Source organism: Beta vulgaris, chromosome 8 (assembly GCF_026745355.1).
Source record: "Beta vulgaris subsp. vulgaris cultivar EL10 chromosome 8, EL10.2, whole genome shotgun sequence".
NCBI lineage: Eukaryota > Viridiplantae > Streptophyta > Magnoliopsida > Caryophyllales > Amaranthaceae > Beta > Beta vulgaris.
The window spans coordinates 18,113,451-18,137,792 of NC_079209.1; the positions used below are offsets into that span (position 1 = coordinate 18,113,451).

The 24,342-nt window shown below is 35.7% G+C and overlaps 2 protein-coding genes across 2 annotated transcripts; both read left to right on the plus strand.

The window, feature by feature from the left end:
• The first annotated feature begins 18,509 nt into the window (after positions 1–18,509).
• On the plus strand, positions 18,510–19,016 carry LOC104882961 (uncharacterized). The gene has a single exon (XM_010667397.1). It carries the CDS (start codon positions 18,510–18,512, stop codon positions 19,014–19,016), a length of 507 nt encoding a protein of 168 aa, XP_010665699.1.
• A 132-nt stretch (positions 19,017–19,148) lies between these two features.
• Positions 19,149–20,377, plus strand: LOC109133652 (uncharacterized). Its single transcript, XM_019247231.1, has 3 exons — positions 19,149–19,389; positions 19,495–19,785; positions 19,872–20,377. Exons 1-3 carry the CDS (start codon positions 19,149–19,151, stop codon positions 20,375–20,377), a joined length of 1,038 nt encoding a protein of 345 aa, XP_019102776.1.
• The last annotated feature ends 3,965 nt before the right edge of the window (positions 20,378–24,342 follow it).

Below are 24,342 nucleotides of genomic sequence, written 5' to 3' on the forward strand. Positions count from 1 at the left end.
TTTTGCCAGATCATAAAGAATGCAAAACTACCACAGGGTTATGCTTCTAATATTGCTCGTTGTGTGCAGGTTAATGAGGGTAGAATCACAGGCTATAAGAGCCATGATGCTCATTTTATGATGCATTATTTGCTTCCTATTGATGTGAAGACAACATTACCAGAAGATGTGGCAACCCCCATAATAAGACTTTGTCGGTTTTTCAAAGGCATATGGAGTAAATCTATGGACCCTCAAGATCTTGTTAATATTCAAACTGAGATAGTTGAAGCTCCTTGTCACCTTGAAGGCATTTTCCTGCCTGCATTTTTTACCGTAATGGTCCATTTACCTGTTCACTTGGTTGAAGAAATTAGGCTTGGTGGTCCTGTTGGAATAAGGTGCATGTATGCAATTGAGAGGTATCTCAAAGAGTTGAAGAATGATGTTCGGAATAAGGCTTGCCCGAGGGGTCAATGGCAGAAGGAAATTGGGCTAAAGAATGTTTGAGGTTTTGTGGTAGATATATAGATCGATCAGACACTCCTTCTACTAGCATTATGGAGCCTAGCATCTTGCGTCCATTCCTTCCTAAAATTGGGTGTCCTATCCTCGGAAAAGGAAAAAGGTCAAAGAAAACCCAATGCGGGTCTATGGTTGACAGCATCATATTGGCTCAAGCGCATACATATATCTTATTTAATTGTGAATGTAAAGAAGTTGAGACATACATTAGGTACGATAATTACATATAGTCGAATACAATATTATTTCATTTTTTTGAATTACAATACTACTACTATTAGCTCCTAAACCCTAATTAAACCTTTATTCCCAATTGACTACTACTACTATTATTAATAGAAGAATAACTACTACTACTATTATAAAAGTATTGAGAAATTGACTAGATAAACATCATTGATCATGGGGTTTTGTCTTCTCCAAAATCATAGCTATAATTGTATCCTGCTCTTGGAAAGAATTTCCAAGGATAATCATAATCTCTTCTTCAACTAAATGCACCAAAGGAAAAAAAAAATAGAAAACAAAATAACCTAATAGCATCGAGTTCAGCATATTGATGTATTTTAAACATTGATGGGACATGTGTTTCAAAAGCCTACCAAACATAAAGGTGACATTTCAAGGACCAAACTGGCGTTATTTGTTAATAAATCATTTTCCCCTTTTCTTCCCCTGCATGTACGTAAAAGAACTAAGGAAGAGCAAGAAACTGGTTTTGAATCTAGTACCTTCGGAACCTTAAAAGCCAATATAGAGTAAATCTTGAGTATTGCAATATTGATCTGCTGCACCAGGTCATGGGCAGTTCTCAGACCTTGTTGTGCTGAAATAATGCTCTCCATTGCTGTCTGATCTGTGGCAGTACTTAAATCAGAAGCTATCGCGTCAGTTAAAACAAGCCGGAGAAACATATGGGAGTCCTGCATATTTGTTAAAACTAGTCGATTAAAACTTGGTTAAAACTAGCATATTTCATATGGCAGAGGACTCCCATCCAGGAAGTTTTATGCATTTAATTATTGCTTTTAAATGCTTTCTAAGTTTATTATGCTTGTGATTTAATTATTTGAATGTTCACTAGTAATTAAATCAACATAATAATTTACTTAGGTCCCTTAAATGAAATATTAGGTTTTTGCTATTCCATATAAACACCTACTAAAACTTGATCGTTAATAATAGGTTCTACCACAGCAGAGTGTTACTTCCAATCTTGGGCTAAGTAGAAGAACTTTCCGAAATTTGCAAGTTTAGTTTGGTTTGGCCCAACAAAATCATCAAAACCATTTTGGATTTTGTAGCAAAGTTTTTGGGTTTTGTGTTGGGGTGACAAGCTCTGTCTAGGATTAGGAAGGCTCTCCCCTAACGTTATGGGTAACTTCCTTACCTGGGAGCTATAATCACCTTGGCAATCACCCATTAACTAAGAGTTACGATTGTTGTAATTAGTAAAAGAGTTTACTTACCTTTTTAAACTTGGTTTTAAGTTGAGGCCAAATTCCACTTATAAATCATGTTTGATTGGATCTTAGAATCACTTGATTCAAAAGGGACACTTTGAAGTTGATCAAGTGCATAACTTTTATTGTAAAAATGTGTAAAAATTAATGAAAGCTATTATGATAAACATACTTATGACTTTTGCATCTTCTATGTAGATATCATGTCTGGTAACAACAATAATTCACCTTTTAACTTACGTTCAATCCTTGAGAAGGATAAGTTGAACGGGAACAACTTCCTTGAATGGGAAAGAAACTAAGAATTGTTCTTAGGTCCGAAGGCCGAGAGGATGTTCTTGAAACCCCGATCCCCGTTTTAACTGCTACCTGTATTGATGCTGATAAAGAGGCCCATAAGGCCATTGTAGAAAGATCAGTAATTGTTACTTGCCTTATGCTCACGGTTATGGAACCAAGCCTTCAAAAGAGGTTTGCAAGCTTGGATGCCTATAACATTATCTGACAGTTGAAAACCATGTTTCACCAACAAGCTCGGATTGATAGGCATGAGACTCACAAGACTATTCTTGAGTGTGCCTTAGTTGAAGGCAAGTCGGTCGCCGCACATGTCTTCGAAATGATCGGTTATTTCAAGGCAATGGAGAGGTTGGGTTTTACTTATAGCCAAGAGTTGGCTACGGACATCATTATGCACTTACTTCATGATGGGTTCAATACGTTTCGGTTGAACTTTAATATGAATGGGGCCACAAAGACTCTTGCTAAGTTACATGGGATGTTCATGACTGCGGAGCAAAACATCCCTGTTGCACCAAAGAAGGAATTTCTTATGGTTCAAAAGGGCAAAAGTCTTAAGAAGGAATGGGCTGGCAAGAAAAAGCAAGATAAGGGTAAGCAAGTTGCCACTAAGACTGCTGGTAAGCTATAGGCAAAGGCAAAGCCAAAGGTGGCCGCAAATGCCAAGTGCTTCTATTGTGATCAAATAGATCATTGGAAGCGTAACTGGCCGAAGTATCTGAAGGATAATAAGTTTGGGGCTTCTTCTTCAGGTATCTATGTCATTGACATTAATTTAGCAACATCTACTTCTTGGGTATCTGATACAGGTTGTGTTTCTCACATTACTTCGAATGTGCAGGTACTAAGAAGGAGTGGAACCTTGGCTAAAGGAGAGGTGAAACTACGCGTTGGAAATGGTGCAAGAGTTGAGGCCGTTGCAGTTGTGAATTATAATCTACCTTTGCCTTCTGGATTAATATTAGAGCTTAATAATTGTTATTATTTTCATACTATTACCAAAAACATTATTTCTATTCATGTTTTGGATAATGAAGGTTTTTCATTTATAATTGAGACAGGTTGTTTCTCCGTTTAGTTGAATTCAATGTTTTATGCCAATTCTAAAAGGTCTAATGGTCTATATTTCCTAAATTTAGACAAAGATGTCCTTAACATAGACAACAAAAACATAGATCAAACGATACTAATTCTACTTACTTGTGGCATTGTCGTTTAGGGCATATAAACGTGAAACACATTCAGAAGTTACATAAAGATGGACTTCTAACATCCTTTGACTTTGAGCCATTTGATGTATGTGAATCGTGTTTAATTGGTAAAAGGACAAAGTCACCTTTTAAGGGGCCAATGATCTATTGGGCCTAATACATACTGATGTGTATGGACCACTGAGCACAAAATCAAGGGGAGGGTTTGGGTACTTCATTACTTTTACTAACAATTTAAGTAGATATGGATATGTCTATTTAATGAAGAATAAGTCGGAATCATGTGAAAAATTCAAAGAATTCCATAATGAAGTCCAAAACCAGCTTGGCAAGACAATTAAAACACTATGATTCGATCGTGGTGGTGAATATTTGAGCCAAGAGTTTAGTGATCATTTGAAGAGTTGGGGAATTCTTTCACAACTAACTCCACCTAGAACACCTCAGTTGAATGGTGTATCCGAAAGGAGGAACCGAACTCCACTTGATATGGTTTGGTCTATGATGAGTTTTACTGATCTTCCAATATCCTTCTAGGGATATGCTCTCAAAATTGCTACTTTCACACTTAATATAACTCCATCAAAGGCAGTACAAAAGACACCCTATGATATATGGAGTGAATAGTTCCAAGCTTGTCTTTTCTCTGTCTTTGGGGATGTGAGGTTTATGTAAAGCATTTACTTTTAGACAAACTCTCCCCTAAATCAGATAAGTGTTTCTTCGTGGGTTATCCCAAGGAAACCGAGGGCTATTACTTCTACAATCGAACTGAGGGCAAAGTGTTTGTTGCTCATCGTGGTGTCTTTTTGGAAAAGATTTTATTTCCAAAAATGCAAGTGGGAGTAATGTATTTCTCGAAGAAGTTCAATAAAGGCAACAAATGGACATAGTTCAACCTATGTCAGAGTTAGAAACATACGTGTCAGTTGTGGAGCTAGAAGTAGTTCTTCGTTTGGAGGAATCTTCTCCCATAACTGACCAACTGTTGGAGGACATGCATCCCGTACACGAACCTCCTATTGTCCTACTCGAATCTAATTCGTGCGAAAATTTTCAAATTGTTGAGAAGAAATTTCTCCTGTTGTAGCCCCTCGTAAGTCTAGTAGACTAAGAATACCAACCAAGAGGTTTGTTGATTTCTTGTTAACCGAAAATTCTGGGATAATGATTTTAGAATTTGAGGAACCTACCACTTTCAAGCAAGCTTTGATAAGTGAAGAATCCGAAAAATGGCTTGAAGCCATGAGGTCCGAAATGGCATCCATGCATGTCTGAAAATCAAGTATCAGACTTGGTAGATTTTCTCGATGGGGTTACACCTATTGGTTGCAAATGGGTTTTCAAAGTGAAAATAGACAAGGATGGTAATATTCAGGTTTACAAAGAAAGGTTGGTTGCAAAAGGGTTCAAGCAAGTTCATGGTATAGACTATGACGAAACCTTTTCACCGGTAGCGATGCTTAAATCCATTGGATACTCCTAGCAATCGCCGCCTTTTATGATTACGAGATTTGGCAAATGGATGTCAAAACCATTTTCTTGAAGTGGTTCTTGAAAGAGGATGTGTATACGGCACAACCGAAAGGTTTTGTGGATCCAGAATATCCTAGGAGGGTATGTAAGCTTCGAAAATCCATTTATGGATTGAAGCAAGCCTCGAAGTTGGAATCTTCGTTTTGATGAGACAATCAAACCGTTTGGTTTTCTCAACAACGGAGAAGAGTCTTGTGTTTACAAGAAGGAAAGTGGGAGTAATATAGTCTTCTTGGTCTTATATGTAGATGACATACTTCTCATAGGAAATGACATCCCCATGCTTGAGTCAGTCAAGGAATGGTTGAAAAGTTGTTTTTCTATGAAAGACCTTGGAAACTATGAGTATATTTTGGGGATCAAGATCTATAGTGATAGTTCTATGAGGATGATGGAACTTAGACAACGAACTTATATAGATAAGATTGTCACCAAGTTCAACATGGAAAACTCTAAGAGAGGTTTTCTACACATGCAACATGGTGTGTCGCTTAGCAGGACTCAGTGTCCTTCTGAACCTGATGAGATTAAGCGAATGAGTAATGTTCCTTATGCGTCAGCTATAGGGTCCATTATGTACTCCATGATCTGTACTCGCCCAGATGTTTCATATCGATCCCTTGAGCATGTGTAGCAAGATCCAATCAAATCCAAGTGACGCACACTGGAGTGCAGCTAAGAATATCCTAAAGTACTTAAGAAGGACCACGGATAATTTCTTAGTGTATGGGGTTAAAGTAAGTTAATTATTGAGGCTTACACAGATGCGAGCTTACAAAATGGCAAAGATGATTTTCGTTCCTAATCTGGTTTCATCTTTTGTCTAAATGGAGGGGCAGTGAGCTGGAAAAGTTCAAAGCAAAGCATTGTTGCTGATTCTACAACAGAAGCTAAGTACATTGCTCTTGCAGATGCAGCAAAGAAAGCCGTTTCGATGAAGAAGTTCATTCTGAAGCTAGGAGTAGTGCCTAGTGTTGGAGATGGTATTGTTTTACATTGTGATAACAATGGTGCCATAACTCAGTCTAAGGAACCAAGATCACATCAAAGATGTAAACAAGTACTTAGAAAGTTTCATCTTATTCCAGAAATCGTTGCGAGAAAAAGATGTAATAGTTAGCAAAGTTCATACGGATAACAATGTCGTTGATCCTTTGAATAAACCATTTCCGCAGCCTAAGCATGAGAGTCATGGTAGGGCTATATGACTTAAGCATATAGGAGAGTGGTTTTGATTGTGTACTATTTACTTTTAATTAGTTCACAGTTGTAGTTACTCTTATGATATGTTTAGGTTATGTTTATCAATAAAAGGTTATATTCTTATTTAATCTTGGTTTAGTATTAAATAAAACGTTCAAAGTATTTTATAACGGTTAATAGGATTGTCAAATACGTGATTTGACAAATGAAACCCTATCTAGTGAACAAGAGTTATAATATACCTTGGTCCCTAGTCTGAATCATTAAAATTGAACGTAAATGATTCGGTTTCATGGACTAGATTGCAAGTTGATTGATAGCGCAATTTCATAGGCTATAGGGACATAGAGATGTCTAGTCATTTTGCATAAACATGTATAGTTGATACTTGTCGGGCAGACCTAGTGGGAGTTCTCTAAAAGGTTTATGAGAATCTCATTAATATATTTAGTGGATTCATTTGACAATAGTATGACACTATTCTTACTTAAGAATACTCCAACTAATATTTAGGGGTTAAATTATACAATTTATGAGAGTGGAAGAATTAACTTGCCACATGAAAGATTGAAATTAAATTTATTTGATGAGTCATGAAAGTTGATATCACGATAGGAAAAAAGGGAAATTTACATTATATGCATTATTTTTGTTGATAAAAGTATTGACAAATGTAATAGAATAATATGATCATTTTTTCATAATCTTTAAACCTTAAAAAACATCAGTGATTTTACTCTAATTGAAACTTATGGGACTAAATTGCATAATTGGTTAGCATAAGAAAAAAAAACATGTGTTTGTATTTCCTTATTAGAACTTTTTTTCCTTGCAAAGTCTATTTGGTGTGCATGTTTTTGGAGTCAAGTAATACGAGCTTGAAAATCCTAATATGCAACAAAAATCATGGAGAATATAATATTACGACTAATGTGGTATACACCAAAGTCTTCTACAACTTATTAGTAGCAAGTAGATATAGCCCTACTTTAAGATTTTATTTAACGTTTCCTTAATGTGTTATTTTCATCATTTAAATATTTCGTTCTATTAATGATTTGTAGGCCCATTTTTGTGTTCCAATATGCTACAACTATAAGGAGTCTCTCAATCAAATATGCTTTAGTGGTAAAATTAAATTGAACATAACATTGTACCATAAACGAAAAAGTAGTATTAAAGATAATTTTAGATGTGTTGGATCCTTCTTTTGAATGAAATACACAAATTTCGGGGTAGAGATTAGTAGTCGCTAAACATATCAATTTATAAAACTAAAGTTTGGGGGGGGGGGGGCTATTATTAGTAAACCATGAGATTTTTTTTGCAATAACAACACTTACAAGCACACATCCACACAATGGATATGAAGGATTAAGACATGTATGAATACAAAAAAATGATATTACTTCATCTTACATCAACACATAGGATTTTTCATTGATACCACCAAATTTCAAAAAAGACCAAGAGAAAATATTATAAATCATAAAGATCTACATCCTAATACAATGAAAATGACTCATCAGTCCATGTATTCGGAGCCTGTTAGTAATCAACAAAATATTTGAGAACCTACTACAATAAATAGGTAGCACAACTCTCCATTAGAAAGGAGCTGGAGTTTATTGTAAAAAAAAAACTTAGAAATAAACAAAAAAAAAAAATAAGAAAAAAAATAGAGCTTGCCACACCACCTAAAAGGGTCGGGGGTGATAGCCCTTCTATCGAAAAAGGGAAACAAATGATAATAAAGACTATATTATTATGTTAGATAAAGACACGAACACTAAGATACTGAACTTACTATAGTCATATGGGCTTTAGGGAAAATAAATTTACCTATGATAATTCTTTTGAAACTCGTTCACCTATATGGTCATAAAGCTATATGCAATAAACTTTTATTCTCATGAGTAGTACTAGAAAACCATAAAAAAAAGTACTTACCGTTTGGAATATAGAAGAAAAAGTAATCAGATGAGATTTAGTGCAACAAATGACTGTAGGTTCTTACCTAGGATGTTTGAGTGAAATGTATAGGCCTATATAAACATAAAGGTATTATAGACAAATTCGTTATCTGAAAAGCGTTGAATACAATAAATAAGAAAAAAAAAATTCGTTTGCATATACTTTAGAAAATGGATAAAGTTATACAGGAGTTAAATTATTTTATTGTACAGTGAAAGTAGATTTGATGAAAGAAATGGGGATATTGTTATATTATAGACAAACTATGTAATTGATGTTTGCATGGGAATATTTCATCATTTGAGAAAAGGTAGGGAGTATAGTTGTATGGCGAAGAAATGATATGAAGAAATTATTAGACCATACATCAAAATAAAATGTTGCTATTAATATGAAATAATAAATATACAGTTTTTAAATTAATATGGGACAGAATGAGTATGATGACATCATACACCTAAAAAGTAAACAATCAAAACTTAAGCCCGTACATCAAAAATCTAAATATATATTACTAAAAATAAAAACTATTCATGCAACCTTCAAGGGCTTAAATCTAAATTTGATTTCAATTAATATATTGCACTAGCCTCACATTAACAGTAAAAAGAGTAATTGCATTGTTGAAGTTGTTATTGTGCCCAGCAATAATGTGGGGGACAAAGTTTTCATTCCTACAATGACACTTGCACCGTCAGACGCAACAAAGTTTCCAATGAAATTCCAGAGAAGATAGTTTCCATTGGTTATATATTTTGCAATGACGATCAATAGAAGCCAAGGGCAATCTCTAGTTCACATAGGATTATATCTCCCTGGGCCAGTATTTAGCCTAGCGGACAATTCTATGTTGTTGTATTAAGAGCTACAAGCAAAAAGGATTTGACGATTTTAAATGTGATAAAAGAGTGTGTGAACTCAAATGTTACCACAAATTAGTGTATAAGGAAGTATTTCAGAATGTGTAATAATATTATGAGAACTTTTAATTTATGTGTTTAGTTTTCTTTCAATGTGTTCATATAGTTACTCACAATTGTTTTATCGTCTACTTTGTTGCATATTATATGAAAACTGCATTTTTTTTATAATTATATGTGACTTATTTGTTTTTATTGATGTCACATTCATACTATTTAAATTGTTTTTTAAATGAACTCAAACAATTAGCAACCCGTGCCTCTTTGTTCCTTCCATGAGGGAGAACTGTCCATTCATGATTTGGACTTCCCTTAGATGTAACTAAGAACTCAACATGGTCAACAATTAAGCCAGGATCATACTTCACAACTCTCCTTATAAGGACAAAATTGAGCATTTGGGATGATGCTCCTATGATGCATCAATATTACTTTGAAGCTTTAGTTAGAAGCTTAAATGATGTTATGCAATGCATGAATCTAGTAAATCAACATATTTCATTTGATGGAAAGGTTGTTATGTTTGCTTGTGATTTACGACAAATTTTGCATGTCATTACCAAAGGAACTAGACAATATATTGTATTTTCCGCAATCAACAATTATTACTTATGGGATTTATGTGCTAATATTAACAAAGAATATGCGCTTGAGAACAAGTTCTGGTAGCTCCAATGTCGATGAAATTAGGGAGTTCTTAGAGTGCATTTTGAAAATTAGAGATAGCAAAGTTAATGAGCCGAATGATGGTGAAGGCGCTATAGAAATTTCTCATGAGACATTGATAGATGGAGGACATGACTCTATTCCTACAATAGTAGAGAATATATCCCCGAACTAGAGAATCACATATGGGAAGCAAAATATTTTTAGGAAAGAGTTATGCTTGCTCCAACTAATGAAATTACCGACATGTTAATGAGCATGTTTTGTCTCACTTGCTAGGTGAAGAAAGAAGTTATTTGAGTTCAAATGCAAATTCCGTTGAGGAAGGTAATTTTAGAGTTCATGATATGAATTCTACCGGATTTCTAAATACGATCAAGTGCAGGGGATTACCAAATCATAACATTAGATTGAAGGTTGGGGCACTACTAATGCATTTAAAGAATATTGGCTAGACGTTTGGGCTATATAATGGTACCAGATTAGTCGTCAAGCATCTTGACAATCGCATTATTGAGGCTATTGTTGTGTCCGGCAGTATCATGGGGGATAAAGTATTCATTCCCAGAATGACACTTACATCATCACACGCAACAAAGTTCCCGATAAAATCTCGGAGAAGGTAGTTTTCATTAGTTTTAGGTTTTGCAATGAGGATAAATAAATGCCAAGGGCAATCTCTAGCGTATGTAGGAATATATCTCCCTCAGCCAGTATTCAGCCATGGACAATTCTCTGTTGTTGTATTGACGGTTACATGCAAAAAGGGTTTGGAAATTTTAATAAGTGATAAATAACGTGGGAACTCAAATGTTACCACAAATGTAGTGTATAAGGAAGTATTTCAAAAGGTGTAATAAGTATTATGAAAACGTTTAATTTACGTAACTATTTTTTCTTTCAATTTATTTATATAGTCACTCACAGTTGTCATATCGTTTACTTTGTTGCATATTATACGATAATGCGTTCTCGTAGTTATATGTGACTTTGTTTGTTTTATGTATATCACATACATAATGTTAGACCTTTTCTGTAAAAAAAAAAAAAAACTCAAACAATTAACATCAAGTGGATTTTTCACAGAGTGTTAATACTAGTCTTGTTATAAACAAAACCTTGGAATTTAATGCCACAACGTAAAAAAGGAGGCGTATAATCACCTAAAAGGCTAAAACGATAGTGTAGCTAGATGGATAATTTTTTAAAAAGAAAAAGATAAGGAAAGAGGAAAATCGTTCAGCCAACATGTCCCATCAGTCTAAACACATTTTATATTAAAGAAGATTCAATCAATAAATGCTACTTCCACCGTTTTGTTTTAAATGCAATAAATGAATATTTTACATCTCACAAATAATACCCCTTTATTGCATTTAAAACGAAACAGATGAAGTATTACATTTTTTTTAAAGGTAAGTATGCTGTATATTGATATGTACAAACTATACGACATAAATCTTTCTTAGAGAAAGATAAACCTTCCAGGAAGGATCCTCATGGCCCAAAAAGCACAATAAACATGACGAAAATAGGTACTACAATGCAACTTAAAACAGTACCGAATAAAAAGTGAGTTATTCTTGCATGGACATAATACACACTAATATTACTGTAAACCAAAACCCATTCATGTGGTATAGTAATCCTTTTTTGTTCCATATAGTCACCTTTTTTTTTGGCAATTCATCAATTTTTTTATTGATAACAAAAAAAGCAAGCCCAGCCACCAAGGGCACAACAGCTTAACATAATGTTAATAGGACTCCACTAGAGCAACCCAAGCAATAACATCAACTAAAATAAAAGCTACTCAAGAGACTGAACAACAAGACAACACAAACCAACAAGCTATACAATGAGTAGCCTCCTAACATCATTAGAGCACCTACAAGCAACCTTGAAGATAATTTGCTTGCTAAGCTCTAAGCTATCAACCTTAGAACCTTTGGAAACAATACTATTTTTATAAGTCCACATACTATTTTTATAAGTCCACATCTGGTACAAAGTCTCAGTGAAGAACATAGTGTAAAGCTGAGCTTGAGGAGATTTACTATGACTTTTGTGAGCCACCAGCTGCACTTTTTAGTGAAACATCACCTACTATAGGGAATTTCAATTTGTTGTAGGAAAATTTTTCATACAGTATGAGAGACTAAGCAATCAAAGAATAGATAAGATCTAGTTTCTTCAGCATCATCACAGAGCACACACTGTTTATCAAGAGTGACTCCCCAGGAGCAGAGTCTACTTTTAGTTGCCAACCTATCATGTAAAGCAAGCCAGGTAATGAAGATTGCCTTAGCTTGGGGCTTGAATTGTTGTTGCAAATAATACGTCTCCTATTCACTTTAACTTGACCCCCTTGCATATTTGTATAATTTGTTGATAGAAAACACATCTCTTTCAAGCCGCTGATGGGCATTGAACTCTTGAAAAAGATCCCTGCAAGCTAGAATTTTTTTCATTGACAAGTAGAGTCTTTGAGGGATAAGCATTGTAGCCACCTACTGCCTCTTGACATAATAAGCATGCAACCATCTAATCCAGAGCATATCTTGCTTCTAGCTTACAACCCAATAGTTTTTAGCAATAGCAGCTTTGTTCCACAGAATCATGTCTTTCATATTCCAACCACCACAAGCTTTTTGAAGGCCGACAATATTCCAATCCATAGAAGCCTTCCTTGACTTAGCATTAAGCCCGGTCCATAAGAAATTTCCACATATACTTTGAATTTCCTTGATCACCTTTTTGGAAAAACAAAAATCTGGCACTAATACAATTGGAAACCTTGCAGCACTGATTTGACCAGTGGCACTCTGGCAGCATAGCTTAATTTTTAACAGCCCAGGAATGAATCCTACTCACAGTCTTTTTAATAAGAGTTTTGCATTCAACATATAAAAGTTTTCTAGTGGTAAGAGGAACCCCCATATACTTAAATGGAAAATTACCAAAAGGAATATTGACAATCTACTGAAGGAAAGCTTTTTCATCATCAGAAACACCAGCAATATAGAAGTTACTCTTCTTCAGGTTAGCCTCAAGCCCTGAAGCACTAGAGAACTTGTTGAAAGCATCAAAGAGTAGTTGTAGAGAACTAGAATATGCTCTGACAAACATAAGCAGATCATCAACAAACATAAGGTGTGTAATCCCTAGTTTCTCACATCTAGAATGGAAGTAGAAATCAGGAATGTGATTTAACCTCCCAAGGCTTCTAGAAAGATATTACATTCCTATAGCAAAAAGGAAAGGAGACATAGGGTCTGATCTCCTTGACTGAGCCCCTTCCTTGCACTAAAAGGATACTAGGAAGCCTATTAAATAGAGTAGAATACGAGACTGAGCTAACACAAGGCATTACGTAATTCAGAAACTGAGTTGGGAACCCAATTTCAGCCATTACATTATACAAGAAAGACCATTATATGGAATCATAGGCTTTCTTGAGATCCACTTTCACCATGCACCTAGGAGAAACATTTTTAGTAGAATGATCAACTCAATGGCAAGCAAAATATTATCTGAAATATTCCTCCCAGGCATGAACCCAGATTGGGTCAGCTCAACAACTTCACCAATCATGCCTTGTATTCCGTTGGTTAAGATCTTAGCAATGATCTTATACAGAAAGATACAACAAGCAATAGATTTATACTCTTTCACATAGGAAGGGTTAGCCACTTTAGGGACAAGAGTGACCAAAGTACAGTTGTAGCAGGCATCCTATCACAGGTGTCGGATAATTGCATAACAGTAGCATATACATCATGTTTAATAAGATACCAAGCCTTCTTAAAGAATAGGCTACTAAACCCATTAATGCTTGGAGCTTTAGAGTCATCAATGTCAAATAAGGCATCATCAATGTCCTTGTGAGTGATAGGCTACACCAGCATAGCAGCAGCACTAGGACTTACTTGAGACCCTCTTTAATCAAATGATTGTCAACTCGAGGAAGGGCACTAGCAGAAGAGCCAATTAACTTTTTAAAAAACTACACAATCTCTTGTTGTTTATCAGCATTTTTGTAAAGTCGTTGACCTGAATTAGTGTATAGAATATCAACACTATTCTTCAAAAATCTTTCTTTCATAGCCTCAAAGAAAAAGTGGTTAGTATCATCACCATGTTTCAACCAGTGAATTCGAGATTTTTGTCTAACGACAGATTCATCAATCTGTGGATATTGTTCACCTGTAGCAGGAGCTCTTTTTCTTGAATGGTAAGGGATGAAGAAGTAGGATCATCCTTAATAAGTGTCTGAACATGACTAACATCAACCCTTGCTTTATCAATTTGATCATGCAAGTTCCCATAATCTCTTTTATGCAACTTTTTAAAATGCACCTTCACACCCTTCAAGTTTGCCCAAACCTTTTGCATTAAGGCCATATCACCTCTCTCCTTCGGGTGAGTCCCCACAACAGTCAAGAAATCTTTGTGATCAGCCATATAATTGCAGAACATAAAAGGCCTTCCTTGCATAGGCTCATTATTATCACATCTTAATAATAGAGGTGAATGATTAGAGATACCAGGGTTCAAATTTTCCACAACAGGACTAGGAAAAATGGTAAGCCATCATGAATTCACCACACATCTGTCAATCCTACTTGCAATTATTAGATCTCCTAATCCTTTATTAGGCCAAGAAAAGAAGTGCCCACAGGATTTATACTCCCCTAAATCAGAATTGGCAATCAAACTCAGAAAATCTTGTGTTTCATAGGTGGAGGATTTACATTGAGCTTGTCACCACTAGCAAGCACAGTATTAAAGTCTCCCATAACACACCAAGGAATAGACATTTGAAGATCAAGATTAATTAGTTCAGGCCACAAAGCTTTCCTATCATCAACTGTATACAATCCATAAATTGCAGTAAACCCAATATGATGGCATGTACTTTTGTCATCAAGCTCACAATGGATGAGCTTTGTACTTTTCTATAACACTTGCAAAACAATCCAACTTGGGTCCCAAGCAATCCAGGTCCTTCCTTTGCTTGACTTATCATAATTACTCTCCCACTTCTAGTGATTCCCAAATTTCTTCAGAATCTTATCTTTATTCTAAATCTTCACCGTTGTTTCGAGCAAAGCAAAACAAGTTATTTTATTGACTCCTAAAAAATTTTTTATTTCACCTATCTTTAGAGGATTATACATTCACCTGGAGTGATTGTGAATGAACTTGAACAAGCTTCATCCACTATGTGAGTAACCATCCCATGCCCCACTAACTACTCTATTTCCTTCCCTTTCTGCCCTCTTGTGACTCTGTTCCAGGGAGGAGCCCTAGCATCTTCCACTTCACTCTCTAGCTTCTGATTAACCACATAAAGATTAGTACAAGGTCCATTCTAACTACAAGCTCACCTACAATCTCTTGCTGCTTAGGTTGATCAAGGACAACTGGAATAAACCCAATCGCCACAGCTTGATGTTAATATGTACTGGCAGCTTTAGCAACCTATTTCTGTGTACGTGTCACATTATCAACAGCTTTCCACCCTTTTGTCATAAGACCTTTTTTGAGGCAATCATGGCCCACAAATTGGCATTGTTTACAAAAAGGAGCCCACTCAAAACTTATCTTCTGCTCACTCATTCTTCTTGAGTCATCTTCAATCAAGATTGATTTTGGAAAAGCTTTAGTAACATCAACCTCAATGAGAATTCTTGCAAAAGAAATGCGTTTCTGATGACTAGTGCATTCCTCAGCATATAAGGCACTCCTACCATACTCCCCATTCGACTAAGAGAATCCATATTCCAGTAACTCAAAGGTAGATGAGGCATTCTTACCCAGAAAGGTATAACCCTCAACATTTCAGTTCGAAAGTTAAATTTTGGCGTCCATGTAACACCCCTTTTTGAAATAGTTTATTATTTATTTTATTAACTATATTATTTATGTTAGTTTATTTTATAATTAAATTTATTTATCTTTAGGAATTACTTTGTAAATAATTTATATGGTTATAGTGGGACAAATTTAGTAAGTAATTTAACTAATAACAATAATAAGAGGGAATATACTCACATATATGTAAAAAGGGGAAAAAGGGAAAAATAAAACAAGAAAAAAAAACCAAGAAAACTTCACATTACGTTCTTCTTCATCGTTCAACATCTTCATTCTTCACCATCTTCTTCTCACAAGTTCTTCAACATTCTTCCTTCACCACACAACCACCACCGTTGCCGACGACCACAACCACAACCGCCACTAGAACTGTCATCATAGAAGTGGGCGGCGCAAGGAAGAGCAAAGGGGGTCATCACTGCTGTAATTTGAAGCGTGTAGGGCTTGTATTAGGGGCATTTGGAAGTTATTTTTCATCCTAAATCTTCTATATTAGTGGGTAAGATGAGTTCCTCAACTAGTTTAAGTTTTCTTTTAAAATTATGAAGTTACGGTTTCTGTTTATGAAATTGAATTGGAGGTTTTGATTTTAATTATTTTGGTGCGAAATTGAATGAATAGAGTGTTTCTTTAGGTGTTTAGTAGTTATTTCAGATTAATAGAATGTTACGTGAACTTGTTGTTCAAAGAAATTATGGTGCAATTCGTACAAATTACTGTTAGTTTCATAAAACGCGAACGTAAGCAGTTTCTGGGCATTTTTAGCAAAAATAGCATGTCACAAAAGTTGTTCGTATTGAAATTTTATCCAATATAGGCTCAAGAAACGCTTGATTTGGATCTCGGATGAGGAAGTTATATCCATTTTAAGTTTGTGCTGAAATTGATAAAGAGTACGTTTAGTTTCGAATGTTTTAAGTTTCAATGTTTTCTTATGAATGTTTTTCTAATGGATTTTTGAGTGTCTAAATATATAATAGGAATATTATTGTTGGTTTAGTATAAACTAAGAGAGATTTTAGTATTGTTGGTATTAATTACTTTGGTAATCAAAGGTAAATGGCGGTTTAAGTAAACAAGTTATGAGAATTAGTTATACTTGAATATAAAAAAAAAAGGGGTTGATGTTTTATAAAACTAAATTTAATAAAAACTATATTAGCCAAATCTATTAATATTTATTAAGTACATGTATGTATTTTGTAGATTCCAGTTTCATTGAGGAGTCGTATTGACTGAGCTAGTTGGTTTGATATACTTTAAAAGGTAAGATTCCTTACTGAAATCTTTAATTGTTACGAGAAAAGGTCTACAAAAGATAAGATTTCAACTCAAACTTTCATATTTACAAGAAAATATTATAAAGGTATGTATCTGTCTTGAGTTGAGATTGGTTTGAATAGGAGGATGTTCCTCCTAATACAGATAGTTTGTTTTCAATCCTTGAATTATAGAAAAGTTACAGAAAAAGATTTATGGATAGTTTTATGTTTTTAAACTGGTTGGGATTTCCTTTCTGGTGTCTCAAGGTATTGAAACCTTGTCGGGATCATCTCGACATTATAGAATAGTTGGGGGTACATTAATCAGCACCTCGAACTTAGATCTTCTGCTACGGTTCGGTCGTTTGTGGGGTGTGCACACTAGGGGTCATTGTCTAATAGTTAACCGCAGGGCCTAGCAAGCCTAATGGGAAAGTAAGTTTGTTTTATTCCATAGATTTATGATTCTAAGATTCTGAAAGAAATTGTTTTAGCAAAGAAAATAGAAAAGTATTTGGTTTGGAAACGAAATGAAGAAAAATGTTTTATAATATTTATTTAGTATTGTTGTTGCAAAAGTAAATGATTTGTAGGATATAATTAATGCATCCTACCTGTATATGCAGTTGGCTTTACAGTATTGAATCTTGCTCAGCCTGTTTGACTAATACTACATGCCTGATATATGGAGGTACATGAAGGCTTAAAGTCAGGGTGTAGGCGGAGAGCAACGTCCACTAGTTTTGCGTAAATATAGTTATAATAGTTTTCTTGTGGTGCATTTCTTATATATAATCAATAATTTGAGACTTAGGATTGTATATATTAATCCACCTAAATCTTTATTCGGTTAGGTTGTAATAGTTTAAATTAAGCTTTATTTTAGTTTTGGTACACATAGTTCTTCCTTAGCGATTATTCTCGTAATAATCGTGGAATATAACACGTTTGGGATAGAAGCTGGTTTGATAATGTATAAGTTGGGCATGCCCAGTGTGTAGGATGATTTGCTATGGCAAATGTCTAAGTGTAGCTTTTCTTTGTGCTCTTAATCTACTTATCTTCTTCTTCAAAAAAAAAAATATAACACGTTTGGATTTTGAGTAATTATACAGGAATTTTGTTGGTATTTGAGCTGGGTGGAGTTGTTGGGAATTCGAAATATGGATTACTGATTTGTTGAAACAAGTTTAAAATTCGGCCGCCAGTCCTAAAGGTAATTTTAGGCAGTCCATATTTCAAACAAAATAAACTCTGTCGAATTTTCTATAGAATTTTAGTATTATTTAATTTAAGTAATCACTCGAAATTCAGGGGTGTTATAGTTGGTATCGGAGCCTAGGTTAATAAAGGACTGGGTTAAGTTAAAGATAATAGGAAACTAAAATTTTGACAAGCCGAGGTGAGAAAATGAGATGGGTTATACACGACAAGTGTATATTCTGTGTTGTTTATAAGCTTATATTAGTTATGTGATTGTTTTGTACATCATGATTTGAGAGTTAATATTCTTTTATGACAATCAATGTGTTATACTCGAGTACATTTTATCGAGATTCAAGTTCTTTTACTCTATGTAATGCTTACAAGATGCACAAGCGTGAAAGAAGTAAATCATCAGGGATGCGCGCTTTGGTGCGTCAGATGGCCGAGTCTAATAAGGCCATGACTGAGGTTGTGCAATTGCTAGTGGAAGCACGAGCTGCTACTATTAGCACAAGCAAAGTAGCTATCACTGAAGTTGCTGCTATGCATAAAGCAATTGACACGAAAAAGCCGCCTAAGTATGATGGAAAAGGCGACCCCATGCAGATGGAGAATTGGATTAGAGAGTTTGACAAGATCTTCGTCACTCTCCAGGTCCCTGAAGAGATGAGAGTAGACTCTACAGCCTACCATCTCACCGAAGATGCTGATATCTGGTGGACCAACAACAAAGATAATTTTACCACCAAAGTCACATACGATGAGGATGGTTTCGAGGAGGTGGAGACAAAGAAATTTGGTTGGAAAGAGTTCAAGAAAGCGCTACGCGCTGAGTTCTTCCCACCTCATATGAGGAAAAGGAAGAGATCTAAGTTTGAAAAGCTGGAGTAAGGAGATATGTCTGTCCAAGACTTCTACATTAAATACCTTGAGTTATCTCGTTTCGTGCATGAATTGGTCCCAAATGAACAATAGAGAGCTCTGAGATTCGAGGAAAAACTTAATCTTGAACTTCTTAGCAACATGGGAGAGGCCAACTTCACGACCTTGAATGAAGTTTATACTCGTGCTAGCAATGCCGAGAGAATCAAGGAGAGAAGGAAAGCCACAGAAAAGATGAAAGCTCCTACAAAAGAAAGTACCCAACAATTGGATAAGGTTAATAACTTTAGTCAAAATAAGAGCATAAACTTTGATAATCGGGGTCCTAAGGGTAACTTCAGTAGAGGAGGTCAGAGTTATCAAGCCTCAAGGAGTGCTCAGAGTTCGTTTTAGCCCCGTAGCCAAGCTCAGAGCCAATTTCAATCCCAAAATAACCCCGAACCTATTCGTCGTTATTTCTGCAAGAGATGTGAAAACAATCATCCAGGGAGGGATTGTGAAGGCAATAAGGTGACATGTAATTATTGCAAGAAAGAGGGGCATAGAGCTTATGAGTGTTTCATTAACCCTAATGCTAAGATTGGTCGCACTTGTGAGGTTTTGAGGAAACCCACTGCTAGTACAGCTAGTAATCGCCCAACTACTTCTGCAGCTCCAAATCATACCGTAGGAATGACTAATGTTGCTCATGCTAAGAGAGGTCCCGAGAAGAAGAACACAGGCAACCTTAATCATTTGAAGCAAGCAGATGCAACTAACCAGGGGAATGCATTGATCGGTACTTTCTCTATTCATTTTACACCTGCTTACATACTATTTGATTTAGGTGCATCACATTTATTTATATCTGAAACTTTTGCAAAGAGGTTAAACTTGCCAATATATTCGTTCCTTCTGGTCTAAGTGTCACTTGTAATAAGATGCATTTAGATGTCCCTATAGCTTATGGTAAAACTACCTTATTCGCTAACCTAATAGTTTTTCCTTTGAAAGATTTTGATGTAATACTAGGGATGGATTGGCTAGAAAAGTATAAAGCAAAGATAGATTGTCCGAAACAAAAAGTCACAATAAAGAGTCATAAGGGTGTCCATGTGCTTTATAGTCACCGTCCAGTGAAGATTATTTCTGCTTTTACATTGAAGTCTTATTTAAGGCTGGGATGCCCTGTTTACCTTTGCCATATTCATGATACTAGTAAGGAAAGAACACAGCTCGTAGATGTCCCGGTTGTGAATGAGTATCAAGATGTGTTTCCAGATGATATTCTTAATATGCCTCCAAAGCGTGATGTGGAATTCAACATCGATTTGAACCTGGAACGGGACCTATATCTAAGCCACCTTATCGGATGGCGCCTGCTGAGATGAAAGAACTAAAAACTCAATTAGAAGAGTTGCTAGATAAAGGCTATATTCGGCCTAGTGTATCACCTTGGAGTGCACCAGTTCTTTTCGTAAAGAAGAAGGATGGTACCCTACGATTATGCATTGACTACAGAGAACTCAATAACGTCACTGTGAAAAACAAGTATTCATTGCCAAGGATAGATGACTTGTTTGATCAGTTAGCCGGTGCACGAGTATTCTCTAGATAGACTTGAGATTAGGTTACCATCAGCTTCATGTTGCAGATAAAGATATCCCAAAGTCAGCTTTTCGCACCCGTTATGGACACTATGAGTTTAAAAGTTATGCACTATGGCTTAACTAATAATGCTTCAGCGGTGTTCATGGACTTAATGAATAGGGTGTTCAGAGCTTATTTGGATAAATCCGTTCTTTTGATGATATATTGATTTATTCAAATAATACTAGTGAACATGAAGAGCACCTCCGTGCCATTTTGCAAATACTGAGAAAAAATCACTTGTATGCAAAGTTCTCCAAATGTGAATTTTGGCTCGAGAAAGTGGCTTTTCGGGGTCATATCATTTCTAAGGAGGTTGTTTCAGTTGATCCATCTAAAATCAAGCGGTTTCTGAATGGTCTACTCCGAAGAATGTGACTGAAATTCGCAGCTTCCTTGGTCTAGCCGGCTACCATAGGAGATTCGTGAAAGATTTTTCAAAAACAGGTCGCCCATTGACGAGTTTGATGAAGAAGTGCACCAAGTATGAATGGAATGATGAATATGAGAAGGTTTTTCAAACGTTGAAGGAGTGTCTTACTACAACTCCAGTCTTATCTTTACCTAATGGGGATCAAGACTACGAGGTGTATACAGATGCTTCGAGAAATGCCCTTGGATGCGTGCTTATGCAGGAACGGAAAGTTGTGGCTTATGCGTCTAGACACTTAAAAGTTCATGAGGCGAACTACCCCACACATGATCTTGAATTAGCCGCAGTAGTCTTTGCTCTTAAAATTTGGCGTCACTATTTGCTGGGTACTTCATTCAAAATATACTCTGATCATAAAAGCCTAAAGTATATCTTCACGCAAAAGGAGCTGAATATGAGACAAAGAAGATGGTTAGAGCTGATTAAGGATTACGATATGGAGATTCAATACCATGAAGGCAAGGCCAACATTGTTGCTGATGCGCTTAGCAAGATATCTTCTCACTCATTCCACACGACACTTTCGAGAAGGTTGCTTAGAGTTGAATTTCAGAATTTTGGTGTCGAACTTGTCCGAGTCCGGGCACAGCTTAACTCCCTTACATGAAACCAGATGTGTATGATAAGATTAAGGAGAACCAAGCTAGTGATGCACTTTTGAAGAAAAAGATGGGAGAGTTTCAAGATACTGAAGATGCTTATTTCAAGATCCATGCGGATAGGAGTCTTCTCAATAAGACTAGGTGGTGTGTTCCTGACATACCTGATCTGAAGAAGAAAATCTTAGATGCGCCTCATTTGACTCCATATTCGGTACATCCAGGAAGTGACAAGTTGTATAAAGATCTCAAAATCACCTTTTGGTGGCCTTATATGAAAGCAATAGGTCGCCGAGTATGTTTCCAAGTGCTTGACTTGCCAAAAAGTCAAGTTTGAGCACAAGATACCTCAAGGCGAGATTCAAACTTTGGAGATTCCAGTGTGGAAGTGGGACTCAATTTCTATGGATTTTATTTCTGGACTTCTAAGAACACCTAATGGTAAAAACTTGATTTGGGTCATTGTGGACCGACTCACCAAGTCTGCCCATTTTTTACCAATGAACGATACAAGGAAACATCAAAAGATAGCAGATGCATATAGGAAGAATATTTTGACTTACATGGTGTGCCAAGGGACATCGTGTCCTATAGAGATAGTAGATTCTTATCTAATTTTTGGCAGAAGCTTCAAGAAGCCTTAGGGACACAGTTGGAAATGAGTACATCTTTCCATCCTGCTACTGATGGTCAGATAGAGCGCACAATCCAAACACTCGAGGACATGTTGAGGGCATGTGCCTTTGAATTTCAAGGCTCGTGGGAAGTTAGACTAGACTTGATAGAATTCTCGTATAATAACAGTTATCATTCTTCAATAGGATTGGCCCCATATGAAGCCGTGTATGGCCGCAAGTGTCGTAGTCCTCTTTGTTGGAGTGATATTGGTGAATCTTGTGTTCTTGGTGCTGAAATGATCCAAGAAACCGTGGAACAAGTAAAACTGATACAACAAAAAATGAAAGCGGCAGAAGATAGACATAAAATTTATGCTGATAAATACCGGCGACATGCAGAGTTTGAAGTCGGTGAGAAAGTACTCTTAAAAGTTTCTCCTATAAAGGGAGTAATGCGATTCAGGACGAAGTGCAAGTTAAGTCCTAAAGTCATCGGGCCATATGAGATCTTGGAAAGGATAGGTAAAGTTGCCTATAGATTGCCATTACCTCCAGAGATAGCTCGAGTTCACAATGTTTTCCATATTTCTCAACTGCATCGGTACATTAGTGACCCTTCACATGTACTCACACCTGATGAATTGCAACTAGCAGATAAACTTTCATATGTTGAAGTCCCTATGAAGATTCTTGATAGTAAAGTTCGAGCAACTCGGAATGGAGAAGTTAAACTGGTAAAGTATTGTGGTCGAACCACAAGGACGATGAACTTAGTTGGGAATCCGAGGATGCAATGCGAGCTCAATATCCCCACCCCTTTCAATAGGTACGCTTACAGTTACGAGGACGTAACTAATCTTTTAGGGAGGGTGGAATTATTATGATTTCATTTTAATTCTTAGTATTTAAATATAATTTTGACTTGTATTAAGTGTTTGATCCTACTTGAAAGTTAATGGCATGTTGAGAGTATGCTAGTGTGACAGTTTATGTGGAAATTTGGTAATATACAGTTATCATCTTTCGTACTTTACTAATAGATAGTTGGCTAAACATGTAAAGTTAATGAGTTAAAGTAAGTGATAGGATTTTCGCTACGACTTTAAGAATTGTTTCAAGTTTCGAGGAGGAAACTTATTTTAAAAGGGGTATATCGTAACACCCCAGTTTTTGAAACAGTTTATTATTTACTTTATTAACTATATTATTTATTTTAGTTTATTTAATAATTAAAATCATTTATCTTTAGGAATTACTTTTTAAATAATTTATATGGTTATAGTAGGAAAGATTTAGTGAGTAACTTAACTAATAGTAATAATAAGAGGGAATATACTCACATATATGTAAAAAGGGGGAAAAGGGAAAAATAAAACAAGAAATGAAAAAAAAAAAATATAACATTACGTTCTTCTTCACCGTTTAACATCTTCACCCTATTCTTCTCTCAAGTTCTTCAACATTCTTCCTTCACCAAACAACCACCATCGTTGCCGACGACCGCAACCACAACCGCCACTAGAAGTGACATCATAAAAGTGCGCGGTGCAAGGAAGAGCAAAAGGAGTCGTCACTGCTGTAATTTGAAGCGTCTAGGGATCATATGAGGGCGCGGGGTATTTGCAAGTTATTTTTCATCACAAATCTTCTATATTAGTAGGTAAGATGAATTACTCAACTAATTTAAGTTTTCTTGTAAAATTATGAAATTAGGGTTTATGTTTATGAAATTGAATTGGGGATTTTGATTTTAATTGTTTGAGTGTGAACTGAATGAATAGAATGTTTATTTTGGTGTTTAGTAGTTAGTTTAGATTAAGAGAATGTTAAGTAAACTTGATGTTCAAAGAGAATTGTGTTGTAATTCGTATAAATTATAGTTAGTTTCGTAAAACGCGGTTTTAAACAGTTTGTGGGCATTTCTAGCAAAAATATCATTTCCCAAAAGTTATTCTTATTGAAATTTTATCCAAGATTGGCTCAAGAAACGCTTGATTTGGATCCCGAATGAGAAAGTGATGTCCATTTTAAGTTTCTGCTGAAATTGATAAAGAGTA

What these genes read in the sequence shown, in the direction of transcription:
- LOC104882961 (XM_010667397.1), top strand. Translation starts at nt 18,510, where the DNA reads ATGCACAAGCGTGAAAGAAGTAAATCATCAGGGATGCGCGCTTTGGTG.
- LOC109133652 (XM_019247231.1), top strand. Translation starts at nt 19,149, where the DNA reads ATGGGAGAGGCCAACTTCACGACCTTGAATGAAGTTTATACTCGTGCT. An exon ending in AGCCTCAAGGAGTGCTCAGA is followed by an intron (nt 19,390 to 19,494) that starts GTTCGTTTTAGC and finishes ACAATCATCCAG; the next exon opens with GGAGGGATTGTGAAGGCAAT. An exon ending in CCAGGGGAATGCATTGATCG is followed by an intron (nt 19,786 to 19,871) that starts GTACTTTCTCTA and finishes ACTTTTGCAAAG; the next exon opens with AGGTTAAACTTGCCAATATA.